The sequence below is a fragment of the Rhipicephalus microplus genome, unplaced genomic scaffold (genome assembly GCF_043290135.1).
Source record: "Rhipicephalus microplus isolate Deutch F79 unplaced genomic scaffold, USDA_Rmic scaffold_14, whole genome shotgun sequence".
NCBI lineage: Eukaryota > Metazoa > Arthropoda > Arachnida > Ixodida > Ixodidae > Rhipicephalus > Rhipicephalus microplus.
In genome coordinates, this window is record NW_027464587.1 from 33,351,028 (window position 1) to 33,373,730 (window position 22,703).

The window sequence follows — 22,703 nt, forward strand, 5'->3', positions numbered from 1 at the left end:
ACAGAATTTGGTCACAGTCCGGAGTTGGATGTCCCTTGAAAAAAATACATAGGCTTGTAGGTGTACAGGTCGCCACAATTCAGCCCTTTTATTAGGTAAGCCACCACTGAAACGTGGCGCCCCCTGTTACTTGCATTGATTTTGCGCTTTTATATAACTTAGCGCTCATTTGGGAATGTCGGGTCAAGGTGTACGAGAGGCAAAGTCAATGCTTGGCCATACATATTTTCAAATGCTGTAGATTCGCGCTGCCCATATTAAAGCACTTATAATTTCGATGCCTCTGCATGAAATCCACATGTGCTGGAAACTTACTGTAGTATTTCGAAGTTTGCAGGCTATATAGTATGGAGGGCGCTGCTGAATGAAAAAAATCACAGCCCGATCGAGTGAAGTTAGAAGAGTGCCACGTTCTACGTTCACAGGTCACACTCGATTAAAAGGGTTGCTTTTTGTTTCATGAAACTAACGCTGCTTTTCATTGTAACACTGTTTCAAGAATCCCCCCGTCAAGCCGCAGAAGCAGGATACAGGGAGGAGGGTACAGGCGGTCGCCATGCGTCTAGACTATGTCTACACTAAACGTCTCCAGTTCTGTGATGACCACAGGCTAGTTACAGATGCCTTTTGGTCGGTTATGACCGCCCATTTGCACTGTGAATTTGATGGTGTTCAGTGAATAAGTTGTGCAATGTGAGAACAAACATCAAAATGTTTTGCTTGTTCAAGAAGTATGCAATACGCATTGAGAGTTTGATGCATCTGGTATGAAATACGGCGGTGTTACATAGCAGTTACGGTTTGCACTTTTTCTTTCTTTATTAGTCTACCTCAACGAATACTTAGTTTTCATTAGAAGTACACCGTTATGCTACATGTGTGACTTTTTTATTTAGATGCTGTCGAAAGTAGAGTAAATGAACACGACACTAATATTGCCATTTGGCTACCAAAACATTATGAAAATTCAGATGACGAAAAAGGAGACGATGACAACTTCAGCGCTATCACTGTGAAAGACATGGAGGGTGAATGCAGATCGCCTAATCGAAGCCTTCTACAATATTCCAGCAAACTTGCTTCTCACATACTTTAATTCAATGAAATTACCAGGGCCTTCAGTTATCTAAAGCGTACCTGTGCTTCGGTTTATCACTTCATGAATATCTGCACGCGATATAATAGTAAAATTATGAGTCAGGATAGGAGAGCAATATGATTCAATGGCAGTAATTAGCCCAATTTTCTCCAACACAAGTCTCCAAAAAGGTGGAATGCTAGAATGTCTCTATATTTCTCAAAATAAGGCACTTAGCACCGAAACAAAACAGACTGTTTGAAAAAAAATAATACTTCCACAGACGAATTGATACCTTCTTACAATTACCTACCAGCAAAATGCAGCAGTTGCCTTGCTTTTCTTCGTAAATCGGACCAAAATAAATGCAGCAACAGCAAAAAAAATTGCCTTCAGTTCAGCTAAATGATCCTGGCAGCGATTTTTGCTTGTAAGCAAAAAAAAAACATGTCTGCGCTCTGCTATTTGCCGCGGTCTCTGCCGCCAGCGGAATTCGCGCCTTCTCGCGGTAGACAGGCGCGCGAAGCGATAGTCGTCATGGCCTCCGAGACGGCGAGCGCGCGGCGTGTTTCTCTCAGACCATCCCAATCACTGTGCTGCTCAGCAAAATAACCGAGTACTGCCTCGCGCACCCAACTATTGCGAGACGGCGCAGTTTTTGGTGGTGGCAGATCCCGCGGAGAGCAGAGCGCACCGAGTTCCAGAGTGCTTGTGGTTTCTTTTTTCTGCGTACGAGCAAAAATCACTGCCAGAACCTCCTGGCTGCACTAAAGGCAAGTATTTCTTTCTGTCACTGCATTTATTTTGGTCCAATTTATGAAGATAAGCGAGGAAAGTGCCGAATTTTTCTGATATATATCATTGTAAGGAGCTATGAATTCGTTTGCGACATTATGTTTTTTTCCATTACAGTCCGTTTTATCTCGGTGCTAAATACCTTGATTTCAGAAATATGGATGTATTCTAGCACTCCTCCTTTCTGGAGACATGCTAAAACTGGGCTAATTATCATCGTGAAATCATATTGCCCTCCTATTATGACATGTTGTAGTACTTTAACGCGTATGAATATTTATGATGTGGTCAACAGAAGCACAGTTACTCTCTAAATAAATGAATGCCCTAGCCACATCACTGAAGTAAGGTGACAAGTAATTTTGCTGCAATATTGCGGAAGGCTTCGATTAGTCGACCTAAATTTATGATGTGGTCAATCGAAGCAGTTACCCTCTAGATAAGTGAGTGCCGTGGCCCACTGAAGTAAGGTGATAAGTAATTTTGCCGCAATATTGTCGAAGGCTTCAATTAGCCAATCTACATTTACCTCCCCCCTCCACGTCTTTCGCAGAGAAGGTGCCCCAGATGTCATCTTCTCATTTTCGTCATCTGTATATTATGTTTTGGTGGTATAATGGCAGTATCAGTATCGAGTTTACTTACTGTACTCATGTCTACATCCAAATCAAAGGGTCATACATGCAGCAGAACAAAGTCTTGGCAGAACGCGTCAGTCTCTGCGTGTCTGTGCCCCCGCAGCACTAACCACATGACATGGTGTCAGAAGTGGCTGGTTTGACATCGCGGGACAGGAAGTCCGGAGCTTAACGCCCTCAGCCCTAGGCCTCGCCATGACAAAACTGCAGCACGATAGCACTCAAGACCGGTGATCCATCGAAAATATACGGCGTTAACCTTCAGCTACCGGCTCTGTTTGACTTCGCGAATCTGGCAACATGGTCGACATATCTCGGCCGCTATGAAGACTTCGCGGCGATTTCGGCACCAACAAAAGCGTCGAAAGATGTGCAGGTACGCTGGCTACTGTACTGCATAGGCCTGGAGGCACGTCCGCTCCTTGAGACATTCTCGCTTGATGCCCAGTCACTCGCCTCGCACAAAGTTGTTGCCGCCCGTTAGAGCGAGCACTTCGTGCACCCAACCAACAAGCTCTATGAGTCGTTGCGGTTCCGCAAGCAGATTCAGCTACCCGGCGTGCGCGTCAACATGTACAATGTGAAACTGTGCTAAATGGTCAGGTGGTGCAACCACCTGTCAGCCCCTGTTGAGAAAAGGCTCGTATACGACCGGTCTGTCGTCGGCGTCAGTGACTCTCGTCTCTCTATTCAGCTGTGCCGAAATGCGAAGCTGACGCTCAAGGAGGCATGGGCACATTCCCATCAGTCCGAAGACGCTAACAAAGAAAATGAGTTGACCAAGAACCGCACCGAAAACGCACGCGAGCTCAACCTCAAAGGCCCATAAGTTAAAAAGTTTACCTCTCGTTGTCGCACTGGAGCGCTGAGCCTATACGTCGCAGCCGTCAGCCGAGCGCTCTGGCGAGCCGTCTATGTGTGAATTTTCAAGCCACGCCCCTTACCGACGTTCGGGCTGCCCGGCTCGACACTTCGCCTGCAACTCCTGCAAAAGAAAGGACATTTTGCCAAAGTGTGCCAAACTCGCAAGAACCAGCAAAACAAGCATGCCGTCGGCATGCCCACCGTGGCCAAGTTCGTCAACGCGACCGTTGAAAAATACACAGCACAGTTCAAAGTCAGCTCCTGCGCCGAAGTATCTGCTGTACCCAGCAACTTCTCTACGCTGCTCGCCCAGCTCAACCAAGTCGACAGACAGCTCAACGACCCTGGAGGACAGCCACTTGCACAGGCATTACACGTGCTTGGCTCGTATTGTGCCTCTTTTGGGACTGTCAGCGCTCCAAGCTTGGAAAGCTGTAAAATTTCTGAACAAACTCAATACTCTAAAAGCAATGCTGCACGCCAAGCTATTTAAAGGATTGGGCACTCTCAAGGACGAGTACGTCATTCCGCTGAAACCTGATGCCGTGCAATTCTTCCCGTGCCAAAATTCCCATCAGGTTGCTCGAGGTCGTTTGCCACGAGCTCGACAAATTGGAGAGCGCGGCCATGATCCGCAGTCTCGACAAGCCAACTACATGGCTCCTTGACTCAACAAGGTCGTCCTGTGCGAACGCCATATTATGCCAACATTCGAGCAAGTCCTTGGCCTCGGTGGTGCAACAGTACTTTCAAGGCTGGATGCAACTGCAAGCTTCTATCAGGTGAAGCTTTCTGCCAATTCCCAAAAGCTGACAACGTTCATCAACCCATATGGCCAATACTGCTTTTGCCGGCCCCCTTCGGCACACCTCCGCTCCTGAGTACTTCCAGAGATAAATGGCAAGAATGCTGAAAGGCCAAGAAGAAGTTGCCAACATGATAGATGACATTCTGGTTTTTGAAAGCACCTGCCAGGAGCATGACACCAAACAGAGCCAGGTGCTATCTCGCCTTGCAAAAGTAGGTATCACATTGAAGGAGGACAAGTGTCATTTTGGGTTGTTCGAGGTCTCCTTCCTTGGAGTGTTCACCTCTGCTCAGGGCATCCAGCCAGACCCAAGCAATGTGAAAGCGGTCAAAGCTATAGAAGCTCTCACAGAGGTTGCTGGTGTTAGACAACAGCTTGGAATGGTGAGTTGTTACGCGAGAATCCTTCCACACATCTCGGATGTCACAGCACCCATCAGAGCCTTGCTGAATAAGTCTGCAAGTTAGGTGCTGCAGCATGAGCAAGCAGCAGCATTCAAGGAAGTCAAAGAACTCCTGACGTCACACAGGTACATGGGAAAGTATCACCTGTCATATGCCAGGACACTGTCTCTAGATGCCAGCTCTTTCAAACTTGGCACAGCATTGCTGCAGACTCAACCCTCAGGAGAACGTCACCCAGTTGCATTCACTTCGAGGTCAACGACTGATACTGCACAGCGTTACAGCTAGACCAAGAAAGAAGCTTTGACAACGATGTGGCCTATCCAAAGGTTTGACGAGTTTGTCCATGGCATCACCTTTGAGATCAAGACTGACCACCTGCCACTCGTTTTACTTCTGGGCCAGATGGAACTGCATATGTTGCTGCTGCTTCATCAAAAACTACGGCTCAAGACAATGCAGTACCAGTTCCACATGCTGCATGTGCCAGAAAAACTGATAGCAATAGCAGACACCTTATCACATATCACCCACAAGGCATCCACTCATGTAGACACTATGGAACTCTTTGCAGCACAAGTAGTCGGCTGCATGTTGGAAGTCCTGCCACTCAGCCCTGTAGATGCAAAACAAGCCCTAGAATTTGAGTGATAGTGCAAGGCCCTCATCTTCTGCCAGCAAGGTTGGCCACAAGATACCTCTGCATGTGTTAAAGTACGCCTCCGTGATGGTCGAGCTCTCTGTCTGCGACAGTATCCCACTGAAAGGTGCTCGGATGATTATCCCACCGCCTCTTCGGCCGGCGGTCATGACGCTGTTGCACGAAGGCCATCAGGGCATCAACAAGACTAAAGCTCTAGCTTGGGAGTTGGTTTGGTGGCTGGGTATCTCAGCGGACATCGCCTCTCTCATCACCAACTGCCAACAATGTGCTTCCACTCGTGTGCACCTGGCAGAACCCCCAGTCTCCACAGCTCTACCCGAACGTCCTTGGGAATTTCTTGGAATGTACTTGTTCCGTCTCAATGACTAGACGTTCCTTCTAGTGGTAGACTACTACTTGAGATTCCCAAAGGTGGTGACCCTGAGAAGCACAATAGCACTGGCTAACTAGGTCCTTCATTATGATGCGTCGAGTGCTTCAGCTAACAGAGTTCGCTAGGTATACGCTACAGAGAACTCTAGCGCTAGTGTCTATGGGAGCTGCAATGCATGGCACTTCAGCGAGCATAGGAATTATGGGTAGTACATGGATGTGCCTACTCTTCATACCTTACGTTCCTTCTGGCTTCGCATGGCTTAAAGCTACTTTGTCACAAAAAAAAAACAATTAGCAAATGTTTGGCAGTTACGCTTCACCACCTTCACCTTTTAGGATCACCATTTCAATTCAGCTCATGAACTTCAAAACGGTCTGTTCTTTCGTTGAAAACAAAACTGAAACACACTAATAAATGAAGCCACAAGTGCAATTTGCCGTCTGCAAGCACAAAGACTAGGCAAATCCATGTCATACCCATAATTCCCATGGTTGCTGAACAACCACAGCAGAGTCCCCTCTAGCTAATTTTAGAAAACTCTATGCTTCAGCTGCGCACTCGCTAGAAGTCTCGAAGTTGGAACAGTGCGACTGCACGCTGGGCAGAAAATAACACACCGACAGCGCTGTGCGTGTGTTTGCATGTTCCGCTCCATCTGTGTCCAGTTGCGCAGTTCAAACATAACATAATAAACCAACTATAGCTCGCCAACGCACTGTGGGTTGATTCCCCATGTGCTTCCACAGCCGATTGCGAGTGTCGTAATGGCAACGTCTGATAATGGCAACTCGCAGTATTTATCGAACGCTTGACCTAGCGACGAAAGTCGAACATCGTGAAAGAAGTTGAACAGAGAGGCACCACCAAGCAAGACATCACACGAAAGTACTACAGCGTCAAGCCTAACTTGCTCTTGAATATTTAACAAGTGCGAGTAGATGAACTTGACAACGGTAGCTTTGAGGCCATTCTTAGCGACGACGGTTTTGAAAAATTCATTGCCGGGGACAGTAACATCGATACATGCAGTTAACAAACAAAAATTGTGCAGTTGGTTCGGCTAGTGGATGATGACATAGAAACAAGCCGCCATCGAGGACTACCGATGTTCCTGCGGTTCTTGCTCTTGCGCTGCATTTAATTATTTGTTGAAGAAGACAATGCTGAAGAAGCACTTCCACATGTGTAAGGCTTGAAAAACTTGCTAGCCGCAGCCAGGTTTCGCAAGAGAAGATGACAGACTATTTTCTTTGAGAACTGTAGGGTTTGAAGCAATAAAAAGTGCTGTATTTAATGCTTAACTGGCAGTTTGTTAATTTATAAGTTTTCTGCAGTTCCCGTTAACTTCGTATTACCAGAAGTCGACTGTAATGTGCCTACATCTCAGCAGACAATATTCCCTCGAACTCTTGACTATGTATAATATGGATTGACGACTGCTTTGAGTTTTTAAAGTGTCTGCTATGAATAAATCTGTCAGACAGGGCCAATGAGCTGATATGTAAAAAAATGTTAAACTAATTTGCCCACAATCTACAACATTTGCTCCTTCATGTAGAGAGGTAGAGACACAGGAATTCAGTAAAAACAGAAGCAACACACATGATATATATATTTTTTTCATCATTTAAACCCGTCACTGTCGAAATTACATTGTGCCAACTTGTGTAAACAAGGGTATTGTACTTATATAAAAATTTCAACAGCATAAAAGATAAAAACTTAGAGGAAAAAAAATAGACTAATATGATACACAAGCAATGGACAGTTTGCAAAAATATGCAAACAGGCTTTCCTGTAAGGCTTGTTTTCCAACCAAAAACTCTCCTTCATAGACTGCTTTTCTCGCTCATTGTGTTTTTGCCTTCTCCCTTTTTCTTACGAATGACAGGTTCTACGCCGTCTACCATGCGATAGCTGAGGTTATGTACAAAGTGGAAAAATATGTGTTGTACTCGCGTGCCTTCACAAGAATTCAAAGAGGTCAAAGCACAATGAGCGAGAAAAGCAGTCTGTAAACACGAGTTTTTAGTTGGAAAGCAAAACTTACAGAAAGGCGGCCTTGCAGATTTCTGAAAACTGTCCATTCTTTGTCAGCATGCCTAAAAACTCAAAAACGTCAAACTGCATAAAAGTAAATGTGTATGAGCACTTTCACAGTGTGTACAAGCTCATTGCGGTTGTGTCGAATGTGTTTCTCGGCCTCACACTGTTAAACTTTGCAGAAAATGTTGGACAAAACTGCACAGACACAAGAGAATCAATAAGGGAGTGCATTTACGCTGTGCCTCTTTTCTCTTGTGTCCATGATGACATTTTTTTTCTTTCTATAGCGAATCAACTTGCCTAAGGTTTTGAATTTCCAAACTTTTGCAGTAGTGAAAAGCCCCATTATGTTTTCTGAATAGAAAGCATACAATTGACCTCAATATGTCTGCATGATCACAGCAATGCGAAAAATCTGAGGACTATAGACAGACTGTTTCGTTATTTCAAAAGGGTGTGTTGAAAGGCCAGTTGGTACATGATACCGAGGGGAACAGAGCAAAAATAGGACGGAGAAAGAATTATCTCACGACAAAAGCACTGACTAACTGTGTGTAAGTTTACTACACTGGGAAGTATATAGCTGAAAATGGAAACAAAATTAAAACCTTGATGTGCACATCAACATGAAATGCAAGAATAATCCACCAAAAGCCGAGATGTCCATGTTAACTGCTCAAAAGCAAAAGGGGGAGTGAAGGCTTACCGATCCATATTTCCTTTCTTCTTAACATGGAGAGTTTCCTGGATTTCGCACTCTGCCTTGTTCGAATATCTTGAGAGCATCTTGCAATTATGAAAGAGCGGGGCGCAGCCGCATGAGGAACAATGGGCTGCTAAGGTGCTGCATATTGAAGTCCTGAGATTGTTCGTGAGGTCTCTCAAGAGTGCATTAGCAATGTTGTGTTTTATTCCATTGTCTTGTGGCAGCACCTATAGTGGACAGACCGGTCACTGTTTGAGCGACCACCTTAGAGAGCACACAAACTATCTCAGAACTTCAACATGCAGCACCTTAGCAGCCCATTGTTCTTTGTGCGGCTGTGCCCCACTTTTTCATAACTGCAAGATGCTCTCAAGTATTGTAAGAGCACAGAGCAGGAAATAAACGAGGTTTTTCATATCAAGAAGAAAGGAAACATGTGTGTCAGTGAGCCTTCACTCGTCCTCCTGGATTATTATGTTTTTGAGAAGTTAGCATGGGACATTTCGACTAGTGGCAGATTCTTCTTGCATTTCATCATTATGTGCACGTGATGGTTTTAATCTTGTTTCGGTTTTCAGCTATATAGTTCCCGGTATAATAGATTTACACACATTTGTTTGTCAGTGCTTGCGTTGTGTGATCACTTTTTCTCCATCCCGTTTTTGTGCTGTTCCCGTCAGTTTCGATATTTAATGACTATCGCATCTTTGCACACGTAGCTGGACCATGAAAAAATATAAATTGAGCCTAAAAGCTTTCACTACGGTAGGCAAAAGCTGACTTTATATAAACGTTTCAACCGACCAATGTCATCGACATTCTTATAAGAAAAATGGCTCTGATACAACTGTGTCTAAATGGTCAAGTAATGCAAAACTAGTGCTTGAGGAGCAGCAGGTCAAATTATATCAACAGGTTCAGGCATACAAAGTGTGCAGGTATGGCATCCTTCAGACAATATAATATGTTCAGTGGTCTCACCATGACTTTATAATGCTCGCAAGCCATATTTGCACACGTATAACCAATGCAAAATATACAGAAATTTCAAACCCGTATTTTGGGCACAAGCTGGCTTCGCAATAATGCGAGGAAGGCCTTAAATTTTTTAATACATTTTCGCAGTTTTTAGTTGGAGGCACAGATTACATGCAAGGGTAGCCTATACATGAGCAAATACTGATGCGTACTAAAATTCTTATGTGTACTGCACCTCGCTGCTTTTTAAAAACCACAAAATTGATCATGCAATATTTCATTAGACGGCTTTTTCTGCTTACAAAGACTTTCAAGATCATCATGAAGCATAATGTTTGGGTTCTGTCATAAAAAGAGAGATGAATTTGCATGATTGCAAGAACAGTGGCATAGACTGCATTTTCAATTCTTTCATCAATGCAAAGCTCCCCCATCTTGGCTAGACTAGTCACGTTACACAGATAAGCACGTCAGCAATTCTTCCCCTAACGTTCAATTAGTTTTAAGTGTGCGCACTGCATGAGTAGAAAAGACACACGAAGACACGAGGGATGAAAACAACAGTATGAATTTCTGGGAATTTCGAAGATGCCTGGATCGGCAAAGTAGGGACCACGTGAACAGTTTCTAACCTAAGTCAGAAGCAACATTGCAAACATCACACGAGAACTTCCTTCAGTCACATATCCACTCACGAGAACGATGATGTGGGCGAGCTGGTTTGACTTGGCCCAGCAGAACTTGCAGTGTGAGGCACTGAAGTGAAGTAAGAAAGGTAAAGAATTGCAAAGAAAAGAGAATGATGAACACAGGTGAGGTTGTTCGAGATTTTGTCCTAACTCTTGCACCTTCCCTTCCAAGCTTCAGTGCTTCAAGCTGCAGATTATAAACACAAACTGCGCGTCTAGCACCTCACTCTATAGTAAGAAAGAAAAATGAAAACACTGTTCCACCCACAGATGGCCTGGATGTATAGACAAGACTTGCTGACAGAACTGTCAAGAAGAAAAAAAAGGAAAGTCTTAAAAAACTAAAGTGTGGCTGTCGTCATAGTGGCTCAGCCTGCCTCTGTCCGCTGGCGCAAGGGCTGAGCTGCATGCAGTCAGACCGGTCGGCAGCAGTGACCACTGACATGTCGCCGGCACCTCCACTGGTCGCCACACTCTCGTCGGTGTGGTCTTCCTCATCTGCATGAAATGACCACCACAGAATACCGATCAATTTTTTTGTGTTCATAATTTAGGGAAACATGCAATAATTGTTGGGGTCTTGTGTCTTAATACTATGACATGATTATCAGGGGTGCTGTGGCAGAGGAGTTGGAAAACTTACGCAACCTGTGCTTATTTTATGTGTGCCTAAATCTACGCACAGAGCCCTCTAGCATTTCGCTTCCAGTGATATGCGGCTGCCCTGGCTGAGATTCCATCCTATGTCTTTTGGGTCAGCAGTCGAGCACCATTAGACCATGATAGAATGTCACGATTTAACATTATGATAACAGAGTCAGAGCCATGGTTATTATGAAGGACTTATTAGTGGAGGCCCTGATATCAAATTTTCAAAATGGTCAAAGCAACTTTCACAAAATAATCACAGACATAAAGCCTCTACAACCGTATCTTTTTTCTTTTTAGTTGTAGACTCCCACCATCACATTTGGGCCGATGCAGAGAAGGAGGGCAGTGACAATAACATCGTGGACGACACTTTCGGGGGCAAATGTTTCTGAAAAATGCACAAAGCACTGTGTATCTAAAAGATACCTTTGCTATTGCGACAGAACATCGACTATCTGCTAATGCTGGCTGAAAAATATATGCTTTGCTGTGTGCATCTTCGGGCTAGTTGTACTTGAACTGGTATAGCACATTACAGGAAAGAAGAAACAGCGGAGCAGACTGAAACAATCCTAACTTCCAACTCACGTTTAAAAGCAATTTGCATCAAATATGTAGACTTGCACAAGCATGCAAAAACACCTGAACCTAACACCAAGATTAAACAACACCATCACATCACGAATTGAAGTTTCATAGACTGCTCGCCTGATGAAGGAAGTACACATGTTCCGACCAAGGGGCACTGATAGATGCAAGGCCAGCTTTTGCTATACAGTGCGCTTCTGTTATTTCTCGAGCAATTTCTGATGGGTGCTTTTTTCACCACTTCTTGTAAATCAGAAGAGAACGCCGTTTGTGGTGTTCACCATAGCACACCTGATAACCGAACAGTCATTGATACGCATGCGCCCACTAGAGATAAAATTGTAACACTCAATGCACTGTACGGCCATTCATGATGTAACCACCAGCCCGTCAGCTTCTGGCAATAATTGCTTTTGTTCCCCAATGGAACCCTCGCCTGTCAGTCCTTGGACGAGGTACAACACTGGCAATGAAGATGGGATAAAAAAAATGAAGTAGCGAGTAGTTCGGTGAAGAAGTGACAATGCCATCTACAGAGAAGCTGGGTCAGATAGAGTCGTTCAACATCAGTGCAAGCGACCGGATGATATACAAGGATAGATTGACCTCTTTGATTATTAACATGGTTCCCGACAGCGACAAGGTACACGCATTCCTCAGCATCATCGGACCACATACGTATGGGTTGCTCATGTCCTTGGCTGTACCGGACCTGCAATTCGAAAAAAGTTTCGGGCAACTGAAAAGCCTCTCAGATACACATCTTGCCCCAAAGCTGTCCATAATCGGGGAACGAGCAAAGTTTTATAGCAGAACACAGCACGAAGGAGAGTCTTTGCCTGAATATGCTGCTAACTTCGGAAGTTGTCCCTAGTTGTCAGTTTGGAGCGAATTAGGACAAAGCGCTGCGGGATCGTTTTGTTTATGGACTACCGTAGGAGGGCGTGCAGCAAGTACTCTTTACAGAGGACGACAAACTGACGTTACCAAAAGCATTCGAGCGCGCCCTAGCCCTGGAAGCAGCCTGAAAGCATGTCCTCGAGACTCGAGTCATAGAGTCAATGGCCACACAGCTGCACCAAATGGAGGGAGAAGGCAATGATGATCCTGCTGATCTGCATGAGGTGCAAACGACTGCCGGTAGACAGCTACTGGCATGTTATTGCTGCAGTTCTCTGAGCCACACTCATTCAGTATGCCCTCACATTAATAATACTTGCTGTAAGTGTGGAAAGAAAGGGCATATTTAAAGGGCCTGTCGCAGCAATGGGCAATCTTGTGGTGTGTATCAGTTAAAATGGAGAGTGAAAACGCTGAAATGGTGACGCAGGTGCTACCCATAGATATAGGCTGGAGATGGCAACAGCGCCGGCAGGCTCGTTCTGCGACGTGCTGCTGGACAGCGGGCCCAAATGGAGGCCTGAACGAAGCTCCAGGAGGAGGTAGAGCAGGCAGGGAGAAAACTGAAGACCAAAATCCGCCTCTACCACATATGACGTCTTTGTGTAGACAGTGTTTATCAGCTTAAGGATTCGGCAGCAAACAGGCAGTCTGACGCAGAGTGCAGACACATCCAATAACGATGTTGGTGACATCCGGTGAAAATGAGGACAGACCCAAACGAATGATGACGGTTATGATAATGTATAAATCAGAAGTGCACAGCAAATGCCCACAGCATGTTTATTTGTATGATGTGTTCATTAGGCTGTTTTCTTTTAATGATTACAAACCAAGCATCGGCTATAAAATATTTTTTATTACACAAAAACATTGAATTCGTAAGTTGCAGCCTGAGCAATCTTTTTTCCAGAACAACCTTATTGCACACTGTTAAAGAGGTATGAAGCCAAGCGTCAAAAATAAATGTTTAAAAAGTGCTAGGAACCTTAGTTTCTTAGACTATATTATAAGGCACATCTTTTTTGGCCCAGTGAGCATTATGGAGCTCTATCTTTTTTGTTACTCATTAAGGAAAGTGGCTTTTATGTAAAACATGACATAACCTTTGGCCAGTGCAATGAATCACAACAAGTGTGATCTGATGAATATTAAAAAAATAGTGATTAAAGCACCAAAAATATATAAACTAGCACTGGGGACACCTTTGTAAAACAAGGAGCCATATTAAACCTTATGGCATGACTTTGCTTACTGAAGTCTATTCAACATCCACTAATGTGATGCAGAATCTATTAGATTTTGATGAAAAATTTTTATTAGCGAAATGATTCTGACAGTGTGCGTGCGGCAAAATACCGAAAATGTGAAGTCTGAGAAAATGAATAAGAAAAATTTGAAGCAGATGAAACCCTTACACGAGGTGCTATGGAACGCTAAAATCCCTGGTATTTATAACCATTTCAATCGTGGATCACACTTTTCTGTGCTGTTGCTCGAGTGATAACTCGCCATTTTTACCTGGCTTGAATTGAAGCGTCAGTGCCGTCGATGAGATGCTTTCACGATGTGGTGCTAAATTATTTGGGAGGCAAGCTCGGGCGTCTAGTCTGCTCCCAGAACGTTGCGTTGCCACTGTTTAAACACCACTTCCTTGGGCACATTGAACAAAGACAACTTTTTTTTGTACAATTTATACCTGCTCTGGCAACCGGGCACAATACAGTAACTCTCTCGTCTGGCCATCCTCACTCCTCAAGGCATGAATTGAATGGAAAAAACAACACGAAAAGCCTGCACGACGCATGCTGTCGAGTATGCAGACGCGTTTCTCGTGGTAGCCTGACGTGCATGCGGGAGAGCATGCCACTTAGTGGATACATCGCCAAGTGGCCTCAAGTGTCCCTATACGTGCCACTTGGCGGTAATCACACTACAAGTATTTTAGGCACTGTACTTGGGACACACAACAACAATTTAAGGCGAGTCACTAAAGTGCGGCGGTGGTTGAGTGTCACGCGCTTCCAGCATTCAATAGTGAAACTTTCGTTGTAAGCACAGTGATAGTGCTGATAGCACATTTCACGAATAACCATCATGGGCGACCTTTCCAACTCGCCTGCGGCTTCTTGTAGCCTGTTCCGTAGCCAAGCCATGTCAAGACTGTCAAAAGTAAAATAAATGGCGGTGCCCAGGTAGACTTGGTGGACTAGATTGCGACACATCATGCAGTAATGCGCTCACAGTTCCGCCGTTACGGCAGAGTTCGCAATACATGAAATTCTATGCGAGCGCCGGGATCGAGGAAAAACAATGTAACAACCAAGAAAACACAGCAGTGAGGAACGCAACAGCGAAGTTCTGCTGTATGCACAAGCGGCTATAACATTAACAAGTGCCTGAGACACTTCTAGGCTCCACGTCATGTGGCTCTCCATGCTGCATGGTATCACGCTATTGCACGTATTTACAAAAGGCTGTCGGATAAATCACGAGTTTGCGATATGCATCTTCATGTGGAGGACACCTTGGAAACCTAAAGCCACGCTTTTCGTGGGAACAAAGTCCAAAATGCTCACGGTAATCAAGTGGAGTCGTGTCCAGGAAAGTGCCTAAATTTTTCCTAACCTTCTGTGACATCTTTGAAGCCACAAAAAGATTCCAAATCGAGGAAGGATGGTTGAAGAAAATGCATGAAGTTTGTTATGTGGTCACGTGAGCCTGAAAACTGTGTGAATACGGCAAGCAGTGCACTCACTTTGAGTGATATTGAAAGTGGTCCTTGGCACCTGCCAGTTGGCAGCTGCCATGACCGCTTTGATTGAAGTGGTCGTTTTGTAGACTTTTGTGAAATAAAGACTGAAGAGCGTGTACTAGTCATTAAAAAATGCGTCTACGTCCCTGACGATATGTAAGCAAGTGTTAGTGTGCGTAGGCATGCTGCAAAGACATTTAAATCTGACAATATCACCATGCTTTCACAACTCACAGAATTCCTTATAGGCGTTAACGCACTAAGTGTGTGCCAAGGCTGGAAAAAAGTATGTGCAGGGCCGCTATTACATGAAGGAGAAAGTAGCTACTGTAAAGCATTAACCCAGAGTTTATAATCTGCATACTTAGTTCGTATGTGAACCTCCCAACCTCCTTTCCGCACCTTGCGCAGATGAGCCATTGAAAAACTGGGTTGCAACTGGGCTTGATCGCTATCGAAGGGTGCACATGTATAACTTAATTGGTACGCACGAGGCTTGACTTCTGCGAATTCACTGTGCCGCAAAGCTAATCTGCTCAACAACGTTAGCAATGCTATCTAGTCTTCTTTGCGTTTCTTGGTCACTTAAGAAAAACTATAATAATGATATCTACGGTTTCACATCGCAAAACCACGATAATGTTATGAGTAACTTCTTTATTAACCTATATATGAAGCACAGAGCTCGGCGAGCAAGATGGCACCAGTTCATCAACAATCACAGCTGACTTCGTCTTTTCTTTCATGCTCCGCGTTGTGGTGGCAGTTATGTATCAGAACTAGAGCACTGCACGGGCCGATTTTTCTAGCGCAGGCCCGGTGCGGCCCGAAAACTTCATGCTTCGGCCCTCCCAAGCCCAGCCCGGTGATTTTAAATACAACCCATACCCGGCCAGGGCCCAAAAGGTTGGGGCCTAACCCGGCCCAGCTCGTTTCACCCAATCATGCCTTGAACATTAACGAAGCACTGTCCACTCTTCGGTTATTGTTAAGATACCTGCCGCACGAAGGTATATTCTAGTGAGGGCTGTGGAACTAATTTCAGTGTCACGACTTTTACTGGTGTAATCTGCATACCTTCGGTTAACTTCTCGTTATACTTTGCAAAATATTTGGAGAGTAATATAAAATGTAATTGTAGTCATAGCAGGCTGTCTCATGTACATAGAGCTAACTATACAATCTTATTTTTACATTTCAAAGAACAACTACAAAATATACTAAACCCTAAAGTGGAAAAAATAGCAGATATTTTTTGTTTGAGTTTAAATAATTGCATGCTGAGTAAAGGGCTGCTAAGTAGGGGTAACACATCTTCTGCGAACGTCATTTATTACGGCATGCAGAAGATTAACATACACACGCTCTAGCTACTTCTGGGACGAATCCTCCAGGCTGGGCAGCGTTACATAAATTAAAGCTCTTGTGTCAACCCCTCAGCTCTCTCCAACCTACGCTGTTTTTCCGCTCAAAACAAGAAGGTTATTTGCCCGACCCTTCTTCCCAGAGTTGCCGCCACCACAGTTCCATGGATTTGTCAGAGGGAGCCACAGCCATTAGCAAGCGAGCCGCGTCCTCGTTGTTCCCTGAAGATGCCTATATCGTCCTCTACGTGTGACGGCCTTTAATCTTTGAGTGTGTCATGTCTTTGTGGGAAAATCTCTCTTTGTGCTCAGTGCAGCGATGCCCACAACATGGCGTACATTCGAACAGCCCAAGAACAAACAAGCCTCTGCCCCGCTACCTTTCTTCGTCTCTTAATTCCTTGTCAGGCGCAATTTTTTTATAGTATTAAAACAAGACCATACTCAGGGTTTCTAAAACAACTGTCAAAGCGCTGAAGTGAACCAGCTGGTGGCTTATTTAGCGCTCCCCGTCGAAAATGGCATATCGGGTGTCCGGAGCGCGATTGCCCGTAGGGATCCAAAGCAGGAAAGTGGGTTGCCCAGTCGCCGATGGCCCAAGACCTCGGTGCGAATAGGGCAGCGAAGTGCGGCTGTGATTGCAGGCTTTTCGCTCGCGCAAAGACAATGTAGGAGAAGGTGATATGTATGGCCGAAAGGAAAAAGCGGCGACTACGGTGGGGAAATAAAGGTGAAGGGCAAACAAGAAACAGCATGTCTGCCAGAGATACTTCGTCGAGTCAAGCTGCAGGCATTCTTGGAATTTTTAACAAACGTAAGGTCCCTAATGAAGCAACTATGCGGCTTGCCAAACTATGCGACGCAAGCAGCTAGGTCCTCTGCAGACAACAAGGAAACATAAAATAAACGCTTGTTATATGTTAAATTTTTTGCAAGAGTAGGGGATCATGTTTCCATTTTCAATGTATGGTACTTATCTGTTCATATCCAAAAACAGCAGAAATGGGGGAAGAAGTCTAAAGAAATGAAAAATTCCTCAACTGGCGCCATCAAACATTTATGCGGTAAAAGGTGCCAATACATATCATTTTCATGTGACACTCAACTCACCCTGTTTGTTAACAACCTAAGTTCTAGCCTGGATATTAACATACCTGTAGACGCCATTTTCATTGATTTCTAAAAAGCGTTCGACAAAGTTCCCCATAACAGATTATTTTTGAAGCTTTCACGTCTTAACCTTAATTGTCTTGTTTTTAATTGCATATGTGACTTCTTGACTAACTGTAAGCAGTTCGTTTGTGCTAACAACCATCGCTCCTCCCTATCCGCTGTAACCTCTGGCGTACTTCAAGGCACCGTCCTTGGACTTCTGCTATTCCTAATCTATGTTAACGACCTCCTCAATAACTTAGCTTCTAACACTCGTCTATTCGCAGACGACTGTGTCATTTATAACCTTGTATACAATGAAAGCGACACTGTCATCATAAAATCAGACGTTTTTTTTATTCAATCATGGTGCGAAAACTGGCTGATGTCCCTTAACAAAAAGAAAACCTGTGCCATTTCTTTCTATCGCCGACAATCTTATTCCTCCAAAAAATACTTCCTGTCCGATTCTGAAATTACAGCAGCTAATTCATGTAAATACTTTAGTATCACTCTACCTTCGGATCTCACCTGGTCATACCACATTATGAACACCACTAATGACTCAAACCGCATTCTTGGATATCTTTGAAGAAACTTACGTCTAGCCCCGCCTGCTGTTAAACTTTTAACCATTCTAACACTAGTTCGCCCGAAGCTAGAATACGCATGTGCCATCTGGGATTCCTATCAAGTCATCCTTACTAAAACACTCAAATCTATCCAAAATCATGCAGCCAGATTCATTTATTCGGACTATTCCTATCACAGTAGCGTCACTGAGCTAAAATTTCGTGCTAACAAGGTTAACTTAGCTTCGCACCGCAAAGTTTCAAGACAGTGTTTCTATCATATATTTTATCATGCATTGCACCTAAACCATGTTATCGTTCTAGCTCATCGTCTTTCATGCCATATCAGCCATTCGAAAGCCGTTTATTCACCCCGTGTACATACCACAGTCCATCACTCTTCATTTTTTGTGCAAACATCAATAGCACGGAACGATCTTCCTGCTGACGTCGTGCTCCACTCCAGCATCGTCCATTTCAAAGAAGCCATCGAACAAATCATCTGTTTGTGAACTGTCTACCACCTCAAGTAACACCCCTTGAATGGGCCCTTGACGTATTATAAATAAATAAAATAAATAATACATTCCTTGCCTATACCCTCCCCCGCCTTTTTTTTGAAGGGTGCAGCAGTAAATCAACATTATAATCATGACTTTCCTTATACAGAGCTCTTACTTCGTTCGCGCGAGTGTTTGCACCTTTTTGATTTCCATGAGAACACTTGCACCTGGATAAATGAGGACACGTATGAATTACTGTAGAACCGCAAAAAACACAAAGGTGGCCGTAAACTAAGCAAAAACTTGTTGCGTACAAAGGGCATTCCAGTTAAATGCTGAACATTTTTGGATAATTGCCAAGTGCTAAATATCTGCAACGGCCTTGCTAGTACAAAAAAAAAAAACGGCAACATTTGCACTGAGTGACGTGCCTGTGATACAATTCACTCCGAATCTCGCGCTTAAAGTGCACCAACAGCATCTCTGGACGTATTCATGACTCAGCAGTCGCATTGGAAAAAAGGCGTGGCGGGCATGTGAATGTATATGCCCACTTGAAATATATCTCTATAAACAAGCCCGCACATCTTGTGTACACTATATAGCGTTTTCAGTGCACCTTTGCTGTTGCAGCAGTACCACCTGGCAAACCTTTCCTTACGTTATGCAACAGCGTCTTTCACTCAATATAATAGGGCAAACTTACATTACGAGTTCCTTGATTTGCGTGTAGTACACCGAAGGAGTAAATTGGTAAACATCTTGTACATTTCGTTTTCAGATGGTCTAACTTAGCTGCAGAAGCCCTCAACCACAACATCTTATGTAACCTGGGTCGCTTCGGGGTGTTAAACCCCGAAAAACAAGAAAACCAAACAGCATAGACATGCCATCATATCGATATGCAGGGTGTTCCACGAAATGTGTTTATTTTTTTTTAAATATCACAGAAAGGAAGCATCTAATCCTACCTACAGCATTATTTTACTTTGGCAGAAGGCATCTTCATGTGTGTAGAAACATTGTTTACGACAGTAATTTTAAAAATAAAAGTTATACAATTAACTTTTTAACCAGTGGAAATAGCTGGTCGAGTCAAATGGGCAAATCAAAGTTATTCCATACCAATAGTACAGCTACTTTGAAATTTTGGAAAAGTGGCCACTAGTAATCACTGCAGAGCGATGGAATTTGGCTAATTTAGCTGGTCAAACCGAAATCGACGCCCCATACAGTGAGCACTATTCACTTCGACAACGCCCTCAATAAAAAGGTAATTGTTTTAATTCCTTTATTTACTGTTGTGAATAATAAATCGCACTTGCTTCTTGTATATTTGCCTGTTATTGCCTAGTGTCTCGATTTTTAGTTATATATTCGCATGTACCCCCTATTTTACTAGTACCAGTTATGAAAAATTGCTACTGTTGTTACCTTTTGTGCGCATGTTTTGTTTGTTTCTTCGAAAGTGTCCGTATATATTTATATTTTAAATAACCTTGTTTTGAATTTCGAAGACCCTTTCTGTAAATTGCTCTAATTTTATTCTGCTAAAGTGTCCGCTGCTGGGTAATGGGATGTGGGGCCAGTCAAGTAAAATATGCGTAGCTTTTTTCTCACCTTCCAAACTACATCTGAAGTTTTTGTACTTTGTGTGGCAAAATAAACCAAACTTCAAACTTCGTAATAAAGGTTTGTATACATATACAGATGCCCTGTGCCAAAGTTAATGGAACGCCGCAAGTAGCATGCAAATGCCTCCTTTCTGAAATCTTTAAATAATATTAGGCCCATTTCTTGAAACAACCTGTGTATAAGACCCGGGCCTAATACTGGCCTGACTCCGGCCCGAGCCCGATACAACGATGCCTTACCCAGCCTGGGCCCGTGCAGTGCTCTAATCAGAACCCCCCCTTGGTGCAAGCACCGTCCCGGTGCTTAATCTACGCAAATGAAGTCGAAGGGGGGTAATAGGGCTTTAGCTGGGCCCCGTGAAAGGTGTTGCGTGAAGCTGACAATGACGTTAGATCCTTTGGGTAGATCGCGTATGTGATGCTGACAAAGCTAGAGACGACTCTTCCAAATGAAAGGTGTTTATTTAATTGGCTGTACTTGTGGCCAATAAACAGCATCAAGTTACAGTGATACACACTGGCACTGATTCTGTTCATTACAGTATGATACACACTGGCACTGATTCTGTTAATTACGTCTTACACACACTCACAAACAAGTTCATTACACAAGCAATCTTGAAATGCAAGGCGGACGACGCGTCGTCGATTCCCTAACTCTGAGACACGATCTCTTTTTAGTTGCATAGCAGCACACATAGCAAGAGAATGCGCCCCGACTTTTGCAACCCGCATTTTATGTTCATTCCATCAATTAAAACGGCCAACGTAGCTCACGCACTCGCAAAATGTACCGCGGACGACACCAAAGCCTCACAGAGAAGCCACAACTACAGCGGCAAAGTTCTCCACCAAACTTAGCAGCAGTCTGGCAACAACCACCCCAAAGTCTGGCAACTGGGGTATGAGACGCCAAACAGAACTTTGCTGAGACGCGGGACGTGGACAATTTCAGGTCGCAATCAGGGTCATTGAGAGTTGGTGATGTCGTCGGGGGCAACCTTGTAATCGAGTGGGCCGAGGCTTCTAACTACCCTGTATGGCCCGAAGTACCACCGCAGAAGTCTTTCACTGAGTCCACGTCTGCGTATCGGCGTCCATACCCAAACACGTTCACCAGGGTAGTATTCCACAAAGCGTCATCGAAAGATTGTAACGGCGGCTGTCGGTCCTCTGTTGGTTTTTGCTGCGAAGGCGGGCGAGTTGTCGGGCCTTTTCAAAGCGCAGAAGGTAGTCATTCACATCGAGCGTCGTTGCTGGGGTCCTTCCATAGACCAGCTGGTATGGCATCATCTGTTTCGTTTCTTGAACAGCAGTGTTGTATGCGAAGCTCACGTACGGAAGGATGGCGTCTCATGTCTTCTGTTCAACCTCAACGTACATGGCCAGCATGTCGACGATGATGTTCTTTAGCCACTCGGCGAGGCCATTGGTAAGTAGATGGTACACTGTTGTACAGCAGTGACTTGCCTGGCTGTATGCTGAAATCGCCTGGGTTAGCTCAGCGGTAAATGCCATACCTCTGTCAGTGATAGGGGACCTCCGGGGTGCCGTGACGCAGGACAATGTTTTTGACAAAGAATTCGGCTACCTAAGATGAACTACCTTTGGGCAGGGCTTTTGTCTTGGCGTAACGGGTAAGATAGTCGGTAGCTAGGTTAATCCATTTGTTTCCAACAGCTGACGCCGGGAACGGCCCAAGCAAGTCCATACCGATTAGCTGGAACGGTCGGCAAGGTGGATCGATGGGCTGCAGAAGTGCTGCTGGCCTTGTCGGCGGTGTCTTGCGTCACTGGCACTTCCGTCATGTGCTCAAGTAATGAGCGACGTCGGCGGAAAGGTGTGGCTAGTAGTATTTTTCTTGCATTCTCGTAAGCGGGCGGGAAAAACTAAGGTGGCCAGCAGTTGGGTCGTTGTGAAGGGCCTGCAGAATTTCTCGTCGCATTGCCGATGGTACAGCGATAAGGTAGCTGGCTCGGGCCGTAAACAATTTCTTCTTTACGAGGACGTTGTTTTTTAAGAAAAATGACGCCAGTCCTCGCCTGAATACTTTTGAGACGACACTAGCCCGGCCCTTGAGCTATTCATCATAATGGCGTATTCATCATAATGTGGAAACAGTAGCGGTGCCTGCAGCCGTCAATTAAGTTTCTAAAATGCCTCCTTTTCTGCCGTGTCCCACCTAAATTCGACATTTGTTTTCGTGGGGCGAGTTAGCGGCTCACTCAATGATCTGCGAAAAGCCCCTTGACAAAATGCAATGCCTGTAATAGGTGCACAATCCGAGGAATAGGCTTACTGAGTTCTTGTCGTTGGGTTGTAGAAAAGCAGGAATGGCGGCTGTTTTCCGTGGATCAGGCCGGACTCCAGACTGGCTAATCACATGTCCCAGGAACAAGAGCTCCTCCTACGTGAAGCAACGCGTTTCGGGCTTTAGGGTGAGCCCGGAGGTCTTGATAGCTTTAATTACTAATTCAATGCGCCGGAGATGCCCGTCGAAGCTCGAGAAAAACACGACGACGTCCAAGTACACAAGGC

General features: G+C 44.5%; 1 protein-coding gene across 2 annotated transcripts in view; it reads right to left on the bottom strand.

The window, feature by feature from the left end:
* Nucleotides 1–7,213: 7,213 nt before the first annotated feature.
* LOC119180657 (protein aurora borealis) overlaps nt 7,214–22,703 on the bottom strand; it is a 221,392-nt gene continuing 205,902 nt past the window's right edge. For both annotated transcript variants that reach the window (XM_037431768.2, XM_075882950.1), the window contains exon 11: nt 7,214–10,544. In XM_037431768.2, coding sequence (XP_037287665.2) covers nt 10,405–10,544 — 140 coding nt within the window. In that variant the 3' untranslated portion in view covers nt 7,214–10,404. The remainder of the gene's footprint in view (nt 10,545–22,703) is intronic.